Source organism: Callospermophilus lateralis, chromosome 19, assembly GCF_048772815.1.
Source record: "Callospermophilus lateralis isolate mCalLat2 chromosome 19, mCalLat2.hap1, whole genome shotgun sequence".
NCBI classification, from domain to species: Eukaryota; Metazoa; Chordata; class Mammalia; order Rodentia; family Sciuridae; genus Callospermophilus; species Callospermophilus lateralis.
Genome location: NC_135323.1, coordinates 21,259,267 through 21,275,763, shown reverse-complemented (window position 1 = coordinate 21,275,763; position 16,497 = coordinate 21,259,267). Strand labels below are relative to the sequence as shown.

General features: G+C 44.6%; 1 protein-coding gene across 2 annotated transcripts in view; it reads right to left on the bottom strand.

Annotated features, from left to right (window-relative positions):
- Nucleotides 1-5,293: 5,293 nt before the first annotated feature.
- The window catches only part of Itgal (integrin subunit alpha L), a 43,243-nt gene continuing 32,039 nt past the window's right edge, over nucleotides 5,294-16,497 (bottom strand). For both annotated transcript variants that reach the window (XM_076839872.2, XM_076839873.2), the window contains exons 25-31: nucleotides 15,278-15,353; nucleotides 11,271-11,384; nucleotides 10,991-11,047; nucleotides 10,302-10,400; nucleotides 9,811-9,906; nucleotides 9,126-9,236; nucleotides 5,294-6,371 (exon numbers count right to left, since the gene is read on the bottom strand). In XM_076839872.2, the coding sequence (XP_076695987.2) occupies nucleotides 6,201-6,371; nucleotides 9,126-9,236; nucleotides 9,811-9,906; nucleotides 10,302-10,400; nucleotides 10,991-11,047; nucleotides 11,271-11,384; nucleotides 15,278-15,353 (724 nt within the window). In that variant the 3' untranslated portion in view covers nucleotides 5,294-6,200. The remainder of the gene's footprint in view (nucleotides 6,372-9,125; nucleotides 9,237-9,810; nucleotides 9,907-10,301; nucleotides 10,401-10,990; nucleotides 11,048-11,270; nucleotides 11,385-15,277; nucleotides 15,354-16,497) is intronic.

The window sequence follows — 16,497 nt, the reverse complement described above, 5'->3', positions numbered from 1 at the left end:
CCAGTGTGGGAGGTGTGAGGAAGCCTTCAACTTTATGGAGATTGCTCTTCCTAAACACAGGGTTTCCCCTTGGGCCAGAAAACACCCTGATTGTCATCTCTCCCTGGTTCCTAGCACCCAGTTGCTCTGCAATCTCCAGCCACTATCTTGTGCAGATCCTTTGTCCAGGCTCTGAGACCAGAATGGGCAGCTGCTATCACAGCTTCACCCAAAGCACAGTGTATATTTGATCAGGTGTGAAGACTGGACCATTTTTCTTACTCTCATGACCCTCCCACCACACTGGGCTGAATTTGCCACAATTCTGCTTCCTTTTTAATGCCCCTGTGCCAGTTGGTGTGGGACCCCCCTGTCCCTGCCCCACTTTTGTGTTACTTTTCCATCCAGTCCTAGCCTTCTTAACTCTTGGCCCCTCAGGAATGGATGGAAAGTGCCATCTGAAGTGTGGCCTCTTGTGACCTTTGCTGGAGAGGACAGATGCCACAACTCGGGGAATCACTTGCTGCTGGACACATTTTGAGATAAAGACTACTAAGGGCCTGACAGTTCTCTCTGAAGGTTTACTTATTTTATTCACAGATAAGAAAAGAACTCATAGAGCTAAGTGACTTAAAGTTACTCTGTGGCTAAGAGGCAGATGTGACATTCAGATTATATCTATGTGGCTCTGCCTCTCTCCAGCAGCTTGGTTACACAGGCATATTTAAATCTCTTGGGTCTCTGGATCCAACCCCATACCCATCCTCAGGGCTTTATAACTTGCAAAGAGCAAATAACTTCTTGGAGCACATTTCAGACCAGCCTCTCATTATCTGCAAGCTCTAGAGTTATGCAGTTCCGTTTGTTTGGTTTTCAAACTAAAATATTTTTGGAAGTAGGAGCTGGAGATTTTAGCTCCCAGGCAGAGCTTTTACTTAGCATTCATGCACAACACCCTGGGTTCAAGCCTCAACGTGTGTGTGTGCGCGCACACACACACACACACACACACACACACACAAAGTAAAACATCATTGTCAAATGAAATCTTAATAATAATTTCAAGATTTTTATGAATTTGTGTGTGGGGGGGAGGGGAACTGGGGATCAAACTTAAGAGTCTCATGCATGGTAGAGAAGCACTCTATCACTGAGCTACCTCCTTAGCCCAACCTTTATGAATCTGATGAATATATTTTTTTAAATGGGGTTAAATATTGCCCAGGCAGCCCTCAAACTCCTGGATTCCAGTGATTCTCCTGCCTCAGGTGCATGCCACAGGGCCCAGCTGATGCAGACTTTTTGTATTGACATTCTACCACACATAATTTCTAATATTAAAATACTCCAACTACCACATGTAAAATAACTACATAGCTATAAATGTTTAATAGTACTGCACCTGACTACCTGACATATTTGTGCATTTACTTAACCCTTCATTTCAATTCTATAATTTTATTTTTGTATTTTGAAGTTGATTTTGTATTCAGCTCCCAAACTTGTCTATAGACCCTTGAAAACTGGAAGACCCAGGGCACAAGACCTGTGACATTTAATACAAGTGGCTTGTATGAACAGACCCTCAATATTCATCAGTATCCATGGGTAATCAGCTCCAGGACCCCCTGAAGATACCAAAATCTGAGGATGCTCAGGTTCTTTATATGAAATGGCATAGTATTTGTGTTTTTATTATGTAATTTTCCCATACACTCTTTTTTTTGATACTGTGGATTGAACTCAGGGGTGCTTAACACTGAGCCACATACTCAGTCCTTTTTTGAATTTTATTTTGAGGCAGGGTCTTGCTGAGTTGCTTAAGGGCCTTGCTAAGTTGCTGAGGCTGGCTTTGAACTCATGATCCTCCTGCCTCAGCCTCCTGAGCCACTGGGATTATAGGTATGTGCCACCTTGCCCAGCTACTTTATTATTATTTTATTTTATTTATTTTTAAAAAATATTTATTTCCTTTAGTTTTCCGCAGACACAACATCTTTGTTTGTATGTGGTGCTGAGGATCGAACCCTGGCCACATGCATGCCAGGCGAGCGCACTACCGCTTGAGCCACATCCCCAGCCCCGTCCAGCCACTTTAAATCATTTCTAGATTACTTATAATACCTATACATGTAATTAATCATTAAACTGCATTGTTTTAAGGAATGATGACAAGAAAAAATCTGTACATTTTCAGTACAAATGCAATTTTTTCTGAATATATATTTTGTAGTGCTGGAGATTAGACCCAGGGCATCATGCATGTGAGATACATGCTGTACCAGTGAGCTACATCCCCAGTGTCCTAAATGTTTTCAATCCACAATTAGTTGAATTGGCAGATGTGATAAAGTTTGTGGATAAAAGGTCCATTGTATATAAAAGCAGATCAAATAAGGGTGAGGATTTAGGTGATCAAACTCCACCCTTCTCTTCTATGACAGCTCCTGAGAAACTTCCAGAGTAGGGGAAAAAAAAAAAAAAACACAACAGAAAGGGCAGGTTTCTTTCCCAAGATCACACAGCAAGCTAGTGGGAGAACTCCAACTCCAGATTAGGTCTCTCTATTTGGCTTTCTGCTACAGCCTGCACAAGGAAAACCATTGCCGTCCACTACCATTAATAAGCATATATGGGCTAGGAACAGTGCTAAGCAGTTTGCAAGTGTCATCTCATTTAATGCTCATAGGAGCTCTGAAGTATACATATATATATATATAGTTTTTATTTTCATTTTACAGATGAAAAAAAAAAGTCCCAAGGACACAACTAGGAGGCAGCAGAGCCTGAACTCAAACCAGGTCTGACTGAAGTTTGACTATTCTCCTTAACAATATTAAGATGTTCTTTGTTCACTCTCTCTTGAAAATACAGCATTTTCTAGTTATGATTTGCAGTGACATATATCATTATTCTGATGGTTCATGTGGAATATGGGCTTGGATGTTCTTATGTTTTAACTTTTTCTTCCATTTTTATCTTCTAATTTATAAATAACAATAGATATAACCCATATAAAAATGGTTCTTTGGAGAATCCTCAATAGTTTTAAAAGCATAAAAGAATCCTCATATTAAGTACCTCAGAATTAGACACTTATGGAACAGTCCCTTGTGCCAGCCCTGGGGAGGAGCAGGTGCTGCTAAGACACAAATGAGGCTTTATCCTCCTTGCAGGACCTAACAGTTTGGAGAGAAGCCTGCTCAGAGGCAGCATGATGGGCCCCATTGAGGAGGAAGCTCAGTGCTGATGGAATCGAGTGAATGAAGAAAGCTCAAGTGCTTTGAAGTAAGGAAAATCGTATTTGACAGAAAAGAGGTAGAATCCAGGTGTGGTGGTGTGTGCCCATAGTCCCAGCTATTTGGAAGGCTAAAGTGAGAGGATCACTTGAGTCCAGAAGTTCAAGGCCATCCTGGGAAATATAGGGAGACCCCCATCTCAAAACAAAACAAAACAAAAAAAAAAAGAAGAAAGGAAAAGGAGAGGTGGAATGAGCATTTTGTGTAAAGTCATAAAGGCAGAGAAAGGCAAGTAGAGAGGACCAGTTAGAAGAGATTCCTAGATGCAAATGATGGCAGTTCTCATCCTGAAATGAGACTTGCTTTTTTGGTTCCAGACTCGATGAAAACAATCTTTTTTTTGTGTGTGTGTGTGTGGGGGGGGTGGGGGTATGTGTGTGCAAGTATGTCTCAAACTATCACCTCCTCAGAGATACTTCCCTGACCACCCATGGCCTTCTGCATCACTCCCTAACCTGTTATCCTGCTTTCTTTTCTTCCTATCCCTAATCACTACCTGAAGTCACCGTACTATTTTCCCACTGGAACAAACTTCTTGAGAGCAGAGATTTGCCATTTTCATCACTACATCTTCAGATCCCAGGACAGAGCTGGACACAAAGCCCTCAAGACCTACTGAATGAAAAGAACCTGACTTACCTTTCATGAGCTCTACAGATCATTTCATGTGCTGTTCTTGGTTCTGCGATATTCTGGGAAGTTAAATATTTTCTCCACTCTGGGAAAATGGGTCTCAGTTCTTCCTTTTTGCTATCTTGTTTATGGGCCAGCCCCAGGTTCTTTGGGGGCTTGACCAGGAGAATGGGTGGTGAGGTTGGAGAGGCTAGGAGGCTTTGAATGACCATCTTGGGTCTTGCATGCCAGGCTTGGGAATGTTTATTTATGTCATCTTCTCTAGGCAGAAGGGGGCAGTCACTGCCTGGGGAACCAAAATATTGCACCATGTTCTCTCTTCCCAGTGCTAGACCAGGAGCTGATCTTAGTCACTCAATATTTCCTTGGGGTCTTACTGAGCACAGGAAGACAGCAGTGACTGGCCCCCTCTTTCTCCTCTAAAGGAGGTACTCGAAGGCCATACCTCTTCCATCCTTGCTCTAAATAAAAGATGAGGAAGGTGTGGGGATCACTGAATCCAGGGTCTCAAGCATGCACAAACATACCACTGAGTCCTTTTCTAATGTTTATTTTGAAACAGGGTCTTACTTTGTTGCTCAGTCTGGCCTTGAACTTGTGATCCTCCTGTCTTAGCCTCCCAAGTAGTTGGGATTACAGGCATGCACCATTATTACTGGATTAGACTCCCATCTTAATAAATTATCAAATGCCCCTAACCTTTTCTACCTGTTCTCTGATTCAGTCTTTCCCTTCGCCCCCACCTTTGTCCTTTGTGGTGCTGGGGATTGAATCCAGGGCCTCATGCATTTTAGACAAGTGTTCTACCACTGAGCTACACCACCAGTCTCTCTCCTTTTTTAAAAAAATATTTATTTTTTAGGTGTAGATAGACACAACACAATGCCTTTTTTTTTTTTTTATGTGGTGCTGAGGATTGAACCCAACTCGTGCTAGGGGAGAACTCTACCACTGAGCCACAATCCCAGCCCCTCTCCTTCTCTTTTTAATAAAACCTACAAGGTCAGGCACAGATCAGTATCTGAGGGTCACCATGGAAAAAGAAAAAAAGAGGGAGGATAGGAAGGAGGGAGGGGGAGAGAGAGAAGGAGAGAGTCACAGAGAAGGAAGAGGCAGAGCTGACCATTTTGGTTCCTCTTAGGGAGAACTGCAACCTCTTAGGTTGAAAGGGGAATGTTTATCTAATTGAACCAGTCCGGAATGTTGCACCAGCACAAAAACATCACAAAATTGGACCGAATCTCACATTTACTGGGCAAATATGTACAGGCACTGTGCTTGGTGGCAAGGCACCAGTGGAACCCATTCCATTTTGAGCTTGGCTTTCCTCTGAGCAGGTGCTGTGGAACCAGGAGAGGGGCAGAACCTGTGAAGGCTCTTTCCATAGGTTCCATCATGAATTTAATGAAATTGTGACAAACACCTGCTGTGTGCCCTACCCTGAGATAGCATCAGTGATTCCAAGGTGAACGCGGACAGTTACGCACTCCTTACTTCATGGAGTTCACTATTTGAGAGATTGAAATTAAATAAATCATTAAGCAGTGAACACATACAACCTGGGGGGCAAGGAACAGGTTCAGGCCGGTGTAAGTGTGGACAATGTAGAGCTGGATTGAGCCAGGATGGGGGCTGCCTTGAGGAAAGGACAAGTAGGCAGAGATCTGAAGGGTAGGAATGTTCCAGGCACAGGGGGCTGTCTGGGCAGATGCAGCAAGAGAGGAAGGAGCTTGGCAGTCAAGAAAGGCTGGAATAACAAAAGCCTAGAAAGCCCTAGAAAGCGAGGTAGGACATCTCCAGAACTGTAGGGACCCAATTCTGCAAGACCTTGAAAGTCTTATTAAGGAAGGTGGTCTTTGTCATTTGCTATAGCAATGCAGTTACACAGATCACACTTGCTCTCTGGCAACAGAATGGGGGGGACTAACACAGGCAGGAGAGAGTACAGGGGCAGGTTCTGAGAATCCGAGGCCTCTGGACATTCAAGGGCAAAGGTGAAGGCCAGAGTATCACTAGGTTCTGAGACTGCGGTTCAAATTTCAATTTCAATTTAAATCAGATATTCTCTTCCAGGGGAGAAAACTAAGACAGGCTGGTGGGAGCCAGGACCATCTGAGGACCACAAGGCCTCACCTCTGTAAATTCTCACCGTGAATCTGCAGAAGAGACAGGCGGGAATGAGATCCATGCTCAAAACCAGGAAACAGAGGCCTGCAATGCAGGCAGAGGCTGACTAGCCCCAGGCATCTTAAGTCTAGTTCTGAGTCCTCTGTGCATCAAGCCTGGACCTCAGTCCTTGTCACCTCCATCCTGGGCCTCCTCTCCCTGGAGGGGCTCTAAACAATCCAGCTCCATGGACTTTTCCTGAGATGCTTCTCCAGAGTCTTCTCCAGCAATTCCATTTGGAACATTTCCATCAGCTTCCATCTTCTCCTTCAGGTTCCGTTTGAAGAATCCAACCTGAAGGAAGACAGATATTGAGTGAGCAAAAGTCCAGGCAGCATTTTGGACCAGTCAGTTCCAACAACATGTGAAGACACTCTGTCATCTGCAAGCTTGGTTCTTTGGTGGGGGAAAATATATGTACATATAAATCTTGAAAAAACTTTTTTTTGTGTTGGGGAATGTAACCGAGGGGCTCACACATGCTAAGCAAGTACTTTACCATTGATCTACATGCCCAGCCCTTCATATTGTTTGTTTGTTTGTTTGTTTTGTTTTGATACTGGGGATTGAACCCAGGGTGCTTTACCACTGTGTCACATCCCCAGCCCATTTTTTTTTTTTTTTAGTTGTTGATGGATCTTTATTTTATTCATTTATTTTATATGTGGTGCTGAGAATTGAACCCAGTACCTCATGCATTTGAGGCAAGTGTTCTACCACTGAGCCATAACCCTAGCCACCCCTAGCCCAATTTTTATTTTATTTTATTTTTTTTTAAATTTTTTTTTAATATTTATTTTTTAGTTTTCGGCGGACACAACATCTTTGTTTGTATGTGGTGTTGAGGATCGAACCCGGGCCACACGCATGCCAGGCGAGCGTGCTACTGCTTGAGCCACATCCCCAACCAATTTTTATTTTTTTATTTTGAGACAGGGTCTTCTTAATAGCCCAGGCTGGTCTTGAACTTGTGATCCTCCTTCCTCATCCTCTTAGGTTGCTGGGACTACGGGTGTGTGCCACCCTGCCTGGCTGGAAATACTTTTAAAACCTTTAAGTTTAGTAGTTCACTCTTTTTTCTGCAGTGCTGGGGATTAAACCCAGGGCCTCATGAGTTCTAGGCAAGCACTTTACCATTGAGCTACAGTACAGCTACATCTCCAGCACTAGTATTTCATTCTTTTGGCTCATCAAAATGTGATGTTTCAATCTTTTAAATGAGTGTCTTTTTTTCCTCCCAGTGCTGGGGATTGACCCATGGCCCCCCACACACTAGGCAAGTGCTATTCCCCAGCCCATTGACCAGTTATTTGACAGTATTTAGTAACAAACATGAAGAGCCAACACTTATATAGAGCTTATTATATGTACACACTTGTTGAAAGCTCAAAACATACATATATTTTTCCCAGTGCTTTCACTTCTAGGAATTAAGTCTAAAAAATATTTGAATGAATGTGCAAGGATATTGGTAAAGAGTCTTTCTTTGACACATTGGTTGAAACAGACGGGAATGAGAAACAATCCAAATGTTCATTGCTCATCAATAGGGAACTTGCTTAATCTTGGTGACTTGGGAGGTTTAGACAAGCCTGGACAACTTAGCAAGACCACATCTCAAAATATTGAAAAACAAAACAAAACAAACAAAAAAACAAAGAGGGCTGGGAGACTCAGTGGTAGAGCTTCTCTGGGTTCAATCCCCAGTATGAGAAAACTAAAAATAAAAACAAAATAGGAACTTGTTAAATAAAAAATGGGACATCCAGATATTAAAAAACTAGCCAAGTTCAAAAGCAGGAGGTAAAGCTGACGAACATCAAGATGTAGTATCAAGTAGATACCAGACACAGTGGTGCACGCCTGTAATCCCAGTGGCTTGGGAGGCTGAGGCAGGAGGATTGCAAGTTCAAGACCAGCTTCATCCATTGGCAAGGCCCTAAGCAACTTAGTTGTGAGATCTTGCCTCAAAATAAAAAGTAAAAAGAGCTGGAGGCTGGGGGAATGTGACCCAGTGGTAAAGCACCTCTGGGCTAAATCCCCAGTACCCACCCCACCGCCCGCAAAAAAAAAAAATAAATAAATAAATAAAATAAAATATATATATATATATATATATATATATATATATATATATATATATAGAGAGAGAGAGAGAGAGAGAGAGAGAGAGAGAGAGAGTTAAGTGGAAAACACAAGCTCCCAAGAAGTCTTTATAGTTATTACTCCATTTATGTTCTTCATCTATACACACATAAAATTTCTCTTTTCTCTTTGTTAAAATATTTTTTAGTTGTAGATGGACACAATACCTTTACTTATTTATTTATTTTTATGTGGTGCTGGGGATCCAACCCAGTGTGTCACACATGTGAGGCAAGTGCTCCACCACTGAGCCGCAACCCCAGCCCTCTCTTTTCTCTCACACTCACATGCACACATATATTAACAATGAAATCGGAATTTGAAGGAATAAAAACAAAATGGGAGTTTATGACAATCCTCCAGGAATGCAATTAGAGAGAAACTTTGATTTTCTGTGCTCTCTTTTCTGTAATATTTGAGGTTCTTTACCTGGATCATATGCCCTTCACTCTTCATCTCTATCTTCTAGTCATTCTTTAAATCCCAACAAAATGCCACCTCTCTTAGGAGGACTTCCCAGGCCCTCCCAGCCTGAGTGAGGTCCCTGTATGACAGGTCCCCAGTATGGCACTCATTATGCCTTCCCTTTGGGAAGACAGGGACCATATTTTGGCATATGCCTCTGTACTATGGGACTTGGCACCAGGAGGCCCTGCTACATGGGCATCCTTGTCCCTCCTTTCTAGGGTACCTAGTCCTGGCTCTGCCAGTGCTGGACTGAGCAATAGTGGGAAAAAACCTCACATGCTCTTTGGACCTCAGTAGCCTTATCTGCAGAAAGAGGAGATAAGTTGACACCTTTTCTGGCTCTAATGCTCCCTGAACACAGTGGTGTCCTCCCTGGCTCCTGCCAAAGGGCACCCCCCAGTCTTGGCGATGCCCATTCCTCCCAGAAGTTCCTACCTTGTATAACGCTGCGAAAATTAGCAGCAGTAGTAGCAGCCCTCCAATGCCACTCAGCACATACAGATAGAGCATCTCCTTTTCGTAAACCACATCGACCTTCATGAGGACCTGGGGGAGGAGGGGCAGCTGAGTGCAAGCCTTCCCATCCCTAAAAGTTCCCATACCACCCAGTCCCAGTCTCACCATGTCCTTCTGGGCTTATTGGAGCACTGGACTCTGGCTCCAGATCCCCTCTCTCAAATGTGTCACCCACTATAGTCGCCACATTGGCTTGGTCAACCTACACCACAGTCTTCCCTAAAACTTACATGGCTTCCCATTAGCCCCAGCACACAGTGCCAGAATCTCAGCTCAGCATTCAAATCTGAATCTGGCTTCTGCTTCTGCTTTAAGATTCATCTGTGGGGCTGTCTATATTTCTCATTGATCACTCTCTGAACCTCTGTACTGCTCTCTATGTTCACTGCTGGACTGGTGACCCTTTGCTAAACTGCCATCCGATTGATCTTTAGCTGACACCTGAGTCTACCTCATCTCAGAGGGTTGACCTTGGGGTCTGCTTGCACCCAAGTGGGGTGGGAAATTCCCCAGGGCAGATGGCTTTGACTGGGGTTGTGGGTGTGTGTACTTGGCCTGAAAACCCTCTGCTGCCTGTTCCTGGGACTTCTAAGCGGGAAGATACCTGGGCCATGGAGGCGTTGCTGCCATACAGGTGGAAGTGCTTGCTGCTATTGAAGGAGATGGAGAGCGAGCTGCAGAGGCTGAACGTGGTAGAGGCCTGTTGGAAGGGTGGGAAGACATCAGGACCAGGAGAACAAGGATGGAGAACTCACTGACTTCTGCCCCCACTTCAACACAAAGGGGAGAAGAGGGGAGTGGGACCAGTGGGGTGACCCTCCTCTACCCAGTTCTCTACCATGGGCACCTCCTCATTGCTGGAAGGAAGGTTTTTCCCATAAAGAACATCCCCTTCCGTAGACTCACAAAAACAGCCCTGCAAATATCAAGCAAATCATAGTTCTCTTTCATCTGTAACTGTCTAAACTTGGGGAATTTTCATCTAGACAGAAAGAAAAATAGAAGTAGACATTTGGGGGAGTTCCCATGCACTACCACCCACAGAGGCTCCTAGGCCCTGACTACTCCCCATCACCAGTTTTGAATAGGTGGTACCTCAATCTCGCCCACCAGCTCCACAGTCCCGGTAACATGGACGAGGATCTCCTGACTGAAGACAAATGGGCAGTGGAACAGGACTCCTGGGAGACAAGGCTGACCGGGTCAGGAATACAGGGGTATCAGAGAGGGCTATTGTCTCTTTGCATACTACCCAACCACAGACTGATTTCTTTCTTTTTTTTTTTGTTTTTGTTTTTTTGTACCAGAGATTGAACCCAGGGGGCTTTACCACTGAGCTATACCCCTACCCCCACCCCCATTTTTGTGTTACCAGGGATGAACTCAGGGGTTCTCTACCACTGGGCTATATCCCCAGCCTTTCTTATTTTTAAAGTTTTAAAAAATTTTAAATTTGTTTTCTTTCCCTTGCTATTTCTTTTTTTTGGGGGGTGGGGGAGCAGTACAGGGGATTGAACACAGGGGTGTTTAAAGACTGAGTCACATCCCCAGCCCTATTTTATATTTTATTTTATTTATATTTCATATTTGTAAAATTTATAAATTTATATTTATTTATTTACATTTTGTATTCATATTTTATTTAGAGACAAGATCTCGCTGAGTTGCTGAGAGCTGGTTCTGAACTTGCGACCCTCCTGCCTCAGCTTCCTGAGTGACAGGGATTACAGGAGTGTACCACTGTGCCTGGCCCCAGCCCAGTTTCTTAGCTCACATGCTCATACCTCAGCTGCACTGGGCAACTTTCTCAGTTCCTCACGATGGCAGGAGACAGGAGGATCCTAGGAATGAAGATGTGGGGTCTCCAGTTGGTCTGGGGCCTCTTTCCACCCGAGTAAAGACATTAGCATTCCAGTTTTCTTCCCCCACTGGCCCTTAGTTATTTTAGACATCACTGAGTCTATGGGACTTGGATCCCTCCATCCTCACCGGCTTCGCATATCCAGCTCCAAGCTCTGAACCCAGGATAAGTTCACCCACAGGCCTTCTCCGGGCAGCACTCACCATCTGCACGTGCCACTGGTGTGTGATGGGCCCCTCGCTGTGAGGCTGTGGCACCCCAACCAAGGCCTCTAGGGTCGGCATGTTGTGATCATGGACAGAAGGCTGGATCCTCACCTGGCATAGAGGACAGGGACTTCAGAGCCTGAATATCAAACACGCCAACTGCCCCTCCACCCAAGTGCCCTGCAGTCCTCACTGGTTGAGTCCCAAGGGCCTACTATTTGTGGGCACTGGGCACTGATGACCCACACCTGGGCCGCCCTCACAGCTTTTCAGTGTGGCTTCTCTGCTCTTCATAAGACAAACCCTCACACACCTGCCAGGCCCTGCCCCATCATCATCTCTGAAGGTTTTACTGCTGCCCCAAAGAGAGGGCAGTTTCCTCCTCCTGTGTCCCACAGCACTGGTCATCCCTGGCAGGATGGCAAAGTGTCTGTTTCTGTGTCTCAAACTCCACTAGACCTTGAACTTCCTGACTACAGAGGCAATGTCTTATTTCATCTCCTATTCCTTATTGCTTGACGTGGTGTCTAGTACGTAACAGGCTGAAAAAAAAAGGTAGTTTTGTGCTTTTGTTTAGGTGCTGGGAATTGAACTCAAGGTCCTGCACATGCTAAAGTATATGTTCTTACCACTGAACTAGCCAACCCCAGCCAGAAAAGTAGGGTGTTGTTTTTTTTTTTTTTTTTTTTTTTTTTTTTTTTGGGGGGGGGGAATCCTGGGAATTGAACCCAGGGGCTTTACCACCGAGCTATTGATAAACCTAGCCTAATTCATTCTTAAAATTAGGAGCCATCTTGTCAAAAGTTATAAAAGAATCATTTCTGTTTTCTGTAAAATATTAGGGTTTCTATTTGGTCTGGCTGTATTTTGATGTTTTAAACTGGCTTGGAATGCCTGCCCATGCCTTGAACTCACCCAGGCCTGGCTTTCCCTGAACAGATAACAACCCCTTCTGAAACCTTAGTGACACCTCATAAATTCTGGCTTTCCCTGGCCAGATAACCACCCTCTCTGAAACGCTAATGGCCCCTCATAAATTCTGATGTTGGGATTTAAATTTACTCATTAACTCGATACCTGCCTTTGTATTATGCTTGTCAAAATCCTGTTATCTGTAAGTTCTCAAGACACCCCACCTTTTGCAACTTCTTGTGCTATAAAACCTGTGCCTAGAGAGCTGGAGGGCTGTCTTCTATCCCATTGATTTCGGGAGAGGGACGGTCCCAGCTAGTCAGAATTACAAGCTTGCTTTAATTTGACTTAAAATTGGAGTCGGTGGTCTTATCTTTGCATCGTGGTTTAACACTACATCCCCAAATCTTTTTTTTTTTTTTGAAACATGGTTTCATTAAATTACTTAGGGCCTCACTAAATTGCTGAGGCTGGTTTCAAACTTTCAATCCTCCTGCCTCAACCTCCTAAATCTCTAAGATTATAGGCAGGAGCTGCCTGGTTTAGATTTAGGGTGTCCCAAATAAACTCATGAGACAATGCAAGAGAGTTTGAGGTGAAATAATTGGGTTATGAGAGTTTTAACCCACTGGTAGGGATTACTGTGGTAACAACAGGCAGGGTGTGGCTGGAGGATGTGGTTCACTGAGGGTGTGCCCTCAGGGTATACATTTTGACCTTGGTGAGCAGAGCACTCTCTGCTTCCTGATTGTCAGGTCCTGGATTGCTTTCCTTTTTTCTGCCTTGATCTTCTACCTGATCTTGGGCCCCAGGACAGTGGAGTTGGCGGTCTACTGACTGAGACCTCTGAAACCGTGAACCCTAAATCAACTTTTCCTTCTCCACTTTGATCTTGTCTGGTCTTTTGATCACAGCACCAAAAATGCTGACTAAAATATCTGACTTTTATTTAATTATTTTATTTTATTTTACTTTTTTAGGTCCTGGGGATTGAATATCTAAGTCCACTTTATCATTGAGCAATATCCCTGGGCCTTTAAAAATTTTTTTTTAAACTTAAATTTAAATTTGACACCAAGTGTTAAGTTGCTGCTGGTCTTGCTAAATTGCCCAAGCTGGCCTTGAACTTGTGATTCTCCTGCCTCAGTGTCCTGAGTTGCTGGGATTATAGGGATTATAGGTGTATGCTACCAGGACCAGCTCTTGAATGCTTTTGTGTGACGTAGGCAAGCTACTGACCTGTCTCAAGCTACTTGTGCTAATGCTGGAGACCCAGAATGCATAAAAAAGTGACACAGAAGTCGCACCAATATGTCTCAGGGAGGTCAAGCAAGGAAATATATATCCAGTATGAAGGGTTCTATTGTTATTCACTCAACAAACATTGGTGGGCACTTAAAATATCAGTTAAAGTAACTCAAAAAGGCCTAATGTCAGAGGCAGCAATTGAACTTAACTGTGAGAGTCTGCCAGGGTTTTCATAGGTAAAGATGGGAGGGTATCCAGAAGGAGAAGATACAGAGAGTCAGAACTATACCAGGTGAGTGTGATTGGTTGGAGAGTGGAAAGGAGACATGGGGAGAATCCTGCCATCATATTGGGATCCAACTATGGGACTCAGAAGGCCTGAGCATGAGGAGTCACGGTACTATCAACTACGTGATGGAGAATCATGGTGGTAGCTGAGGAAAGAGTAGAATGGAAGAAGTTCAGAAAGGCAGGTCAGGCCCCATGTAGGGCCTGTCTCAAATTTTTATTTTTAATATTTATTTTTTAGTTTTTTCGGCGGACACAACATCTTTGTTTGTATGTGGTGCTGAGGATCGAACCCGGGCCGCACGCATGCCAGGCGAGCACGCTACCGCTTGAGCCACATCCCCAGACCCTCAAATTTTTAAAATTTTTAATAACTCTTAACGCTGGGCTATTTAGGCCTTACTAGCCACATTGAAATTATATGCAACTTTATTTCATTTTATTTTATTGTGGTGCTGGGAATAGAACTCAGGGCTCAGCATATGCTAGGCAAGTGCTCTACCACAGAGCTCTATCTCCCTGTCTGAAATCTTAGAGCCTGTTTCAACAATCCAGATGCAAGAAGATGAGAAACTGAGTCTGAACAGTATCAGGGGGCAAATAGAAAAGGGATACAGACTATAGAACAGTGGGACCAGGCATAGAGGAAGAGAAATTCATGCAGACTTGGCAATTCTACTTGAGGAAAAGCTGGTGCTTTAAAAGGATTCCGAGCAAGTCAGAGGAAATGCTGACTTAGGGGAAGATGACAAATTTGGCCTGGAACATGTGGAGACCAAAGCTGCAAGAGAGCAATTCTATGCAAAGTTTACTACACTCCTCTGCACTGTACTGTACTGGATTATATTTATCCTACAAAGTAAAATGAAAATGCTCTTGACTTAGTCAATGCCTCCTACTCCCTTTGAGGTCACCTATAAGGAAACCCTAAATGGGGGTGGTGGGGTGTGGTTGAGGGTTGGGGGTGGGAATCACTGCCTGGCAATGACCATATTGCAGGAGGAATGACAAATCATGAATTTGGAGGTTTAGCACATGGATTTGGGTATTCAAATGCAAGCCTGAATCCGATCCTTTCCCCTAGGAGCCATGTGACCTGAGCAAGCTACTGACCTGTCTCATCTGTTCAATGAGAATGGCAATGACTATCAAATAGGGAGGGCCTTACAGGCTGGAGTGGGAGTGACATAGGTGTATGAATAAGGCACCAGTCGCAGAACTTAGGTTTGGTGATGGGACCCAGCACCAAGCAAAGTACCTAAAGTAGAACAGCAGTTCATTAAATGCTTGAGCAAAAATATAGGTTCTCTCTCAGAGTCCTTGTTCTCAAGTTCTGATCCCATAAATGATGTGTCCAGTGGTGGAAAGGCAGTTGTGAGTCTGCTGCGGGTGGAAGCATTTAAATAGAGGCTGTGAAGCTCTGTAGGTGGGATGACAGACTTGGATCCACTGAGGATAGACTGTGTCTAATTGGCATGTGCAACCTCCATCCCCAGGGCAGGCCTGAACGAGTATGTTCAGGTCTATAAGGACCCTTCCCCCTTTGAGGTTCATACCTGGTAGATGTGCTTGACTTGGTGAATCTTGGGACCTTTGGGGGTGAAACTGACATAGAGTGTGGAGTTTTCCTGGCTGTAGAGAGAGAAGAGCAGAAACTGAGGGTGGAGGAGATGTCATCCAGAACTCTAGGAAGCCTCTGAACTGTCAGCACGGGGGGCTAGGGATTACAAGGGCACCATCTCATTGAGTTCTTTGGAAACTAAGGCTAGCCTCTTGCCCAAAGCCCCACAGTGGAGAGATAGGACAGGTGCCTGGTGGGCAAGGCCATGTTTTGGGGGCTGTGGTCTTTGTGCTGAGTGTCACCTCATCAGTGTCTCCCTAATCCTCTGAGCTCTGCTTATCTTGATAACCACGTCAGCCTCTGCACCCCTCCTCCAACCCATGTTTCCAGTGCATGTGGCTGGCTCTTCCTGATATCTCGCTGATCCTGATGCTACTACTCAGAACCCGTCCATAGCTCCCTGCTGCCTGGGAGGATCAGGGCCAAGCTCCCATATCCAGACTGCCTTCCTTCTGCTCCCCTGCACACACCTGCCCTTGGTGGCACCTGCCCAGTCCCTATTCCCAACATGGGTCCCTCTGCTTCCTGCCTTCATCCCTTTGCCTATGCTATGATCTTTGCCTCCTTTCTGGCCCTTATCCAAATTGCCCTATCCTCCAGACCCCAGTCCAAGCCTCATCTTCATCAATCTTTTGCCTCTCCCCCACTTACCCTGACCTTGACTGGCTCATAATTTCATATCAAGTTGGAATTTATGGTCAAAAGTATCAGAGACCTGAACTCAGATACTGTACCTGTCTTTATCTCACTGAGCCAATCTGAAAAATCCCCTCAACCTTTCTAATTTTCTTCTCTATAAACTAGCAAGTCCAACTAGAGTTCCCTGTGAGTCCTTCCTGCCCAGCATTCTAAGATTCACTGGTTCTAGGGGTGCAGGAGTTTGGTTTCTCTGGCTTGACTGTAAGCTCCCTGAGGGCAGGGGTCATGGTGGGGACTTTAATCTCTTCCAGCACTGCTGAGCCCAGGAAGAGAGAGACTCTAGAACAGCTAATACCAGCTAAGAGCTGTGGCTTTGGAGCCAGACAAAGTTGAGACCCTGGCTCCAGTGCTTCCTGGCTATATGACCTTGGGCAAGTGCCTTTCTTCTCTGAGCCTCGGTTTGTTTACTAGTCAATGGAGAGAGAGGTACAGCTTCCCCATGGAGGTGTCAAAAGC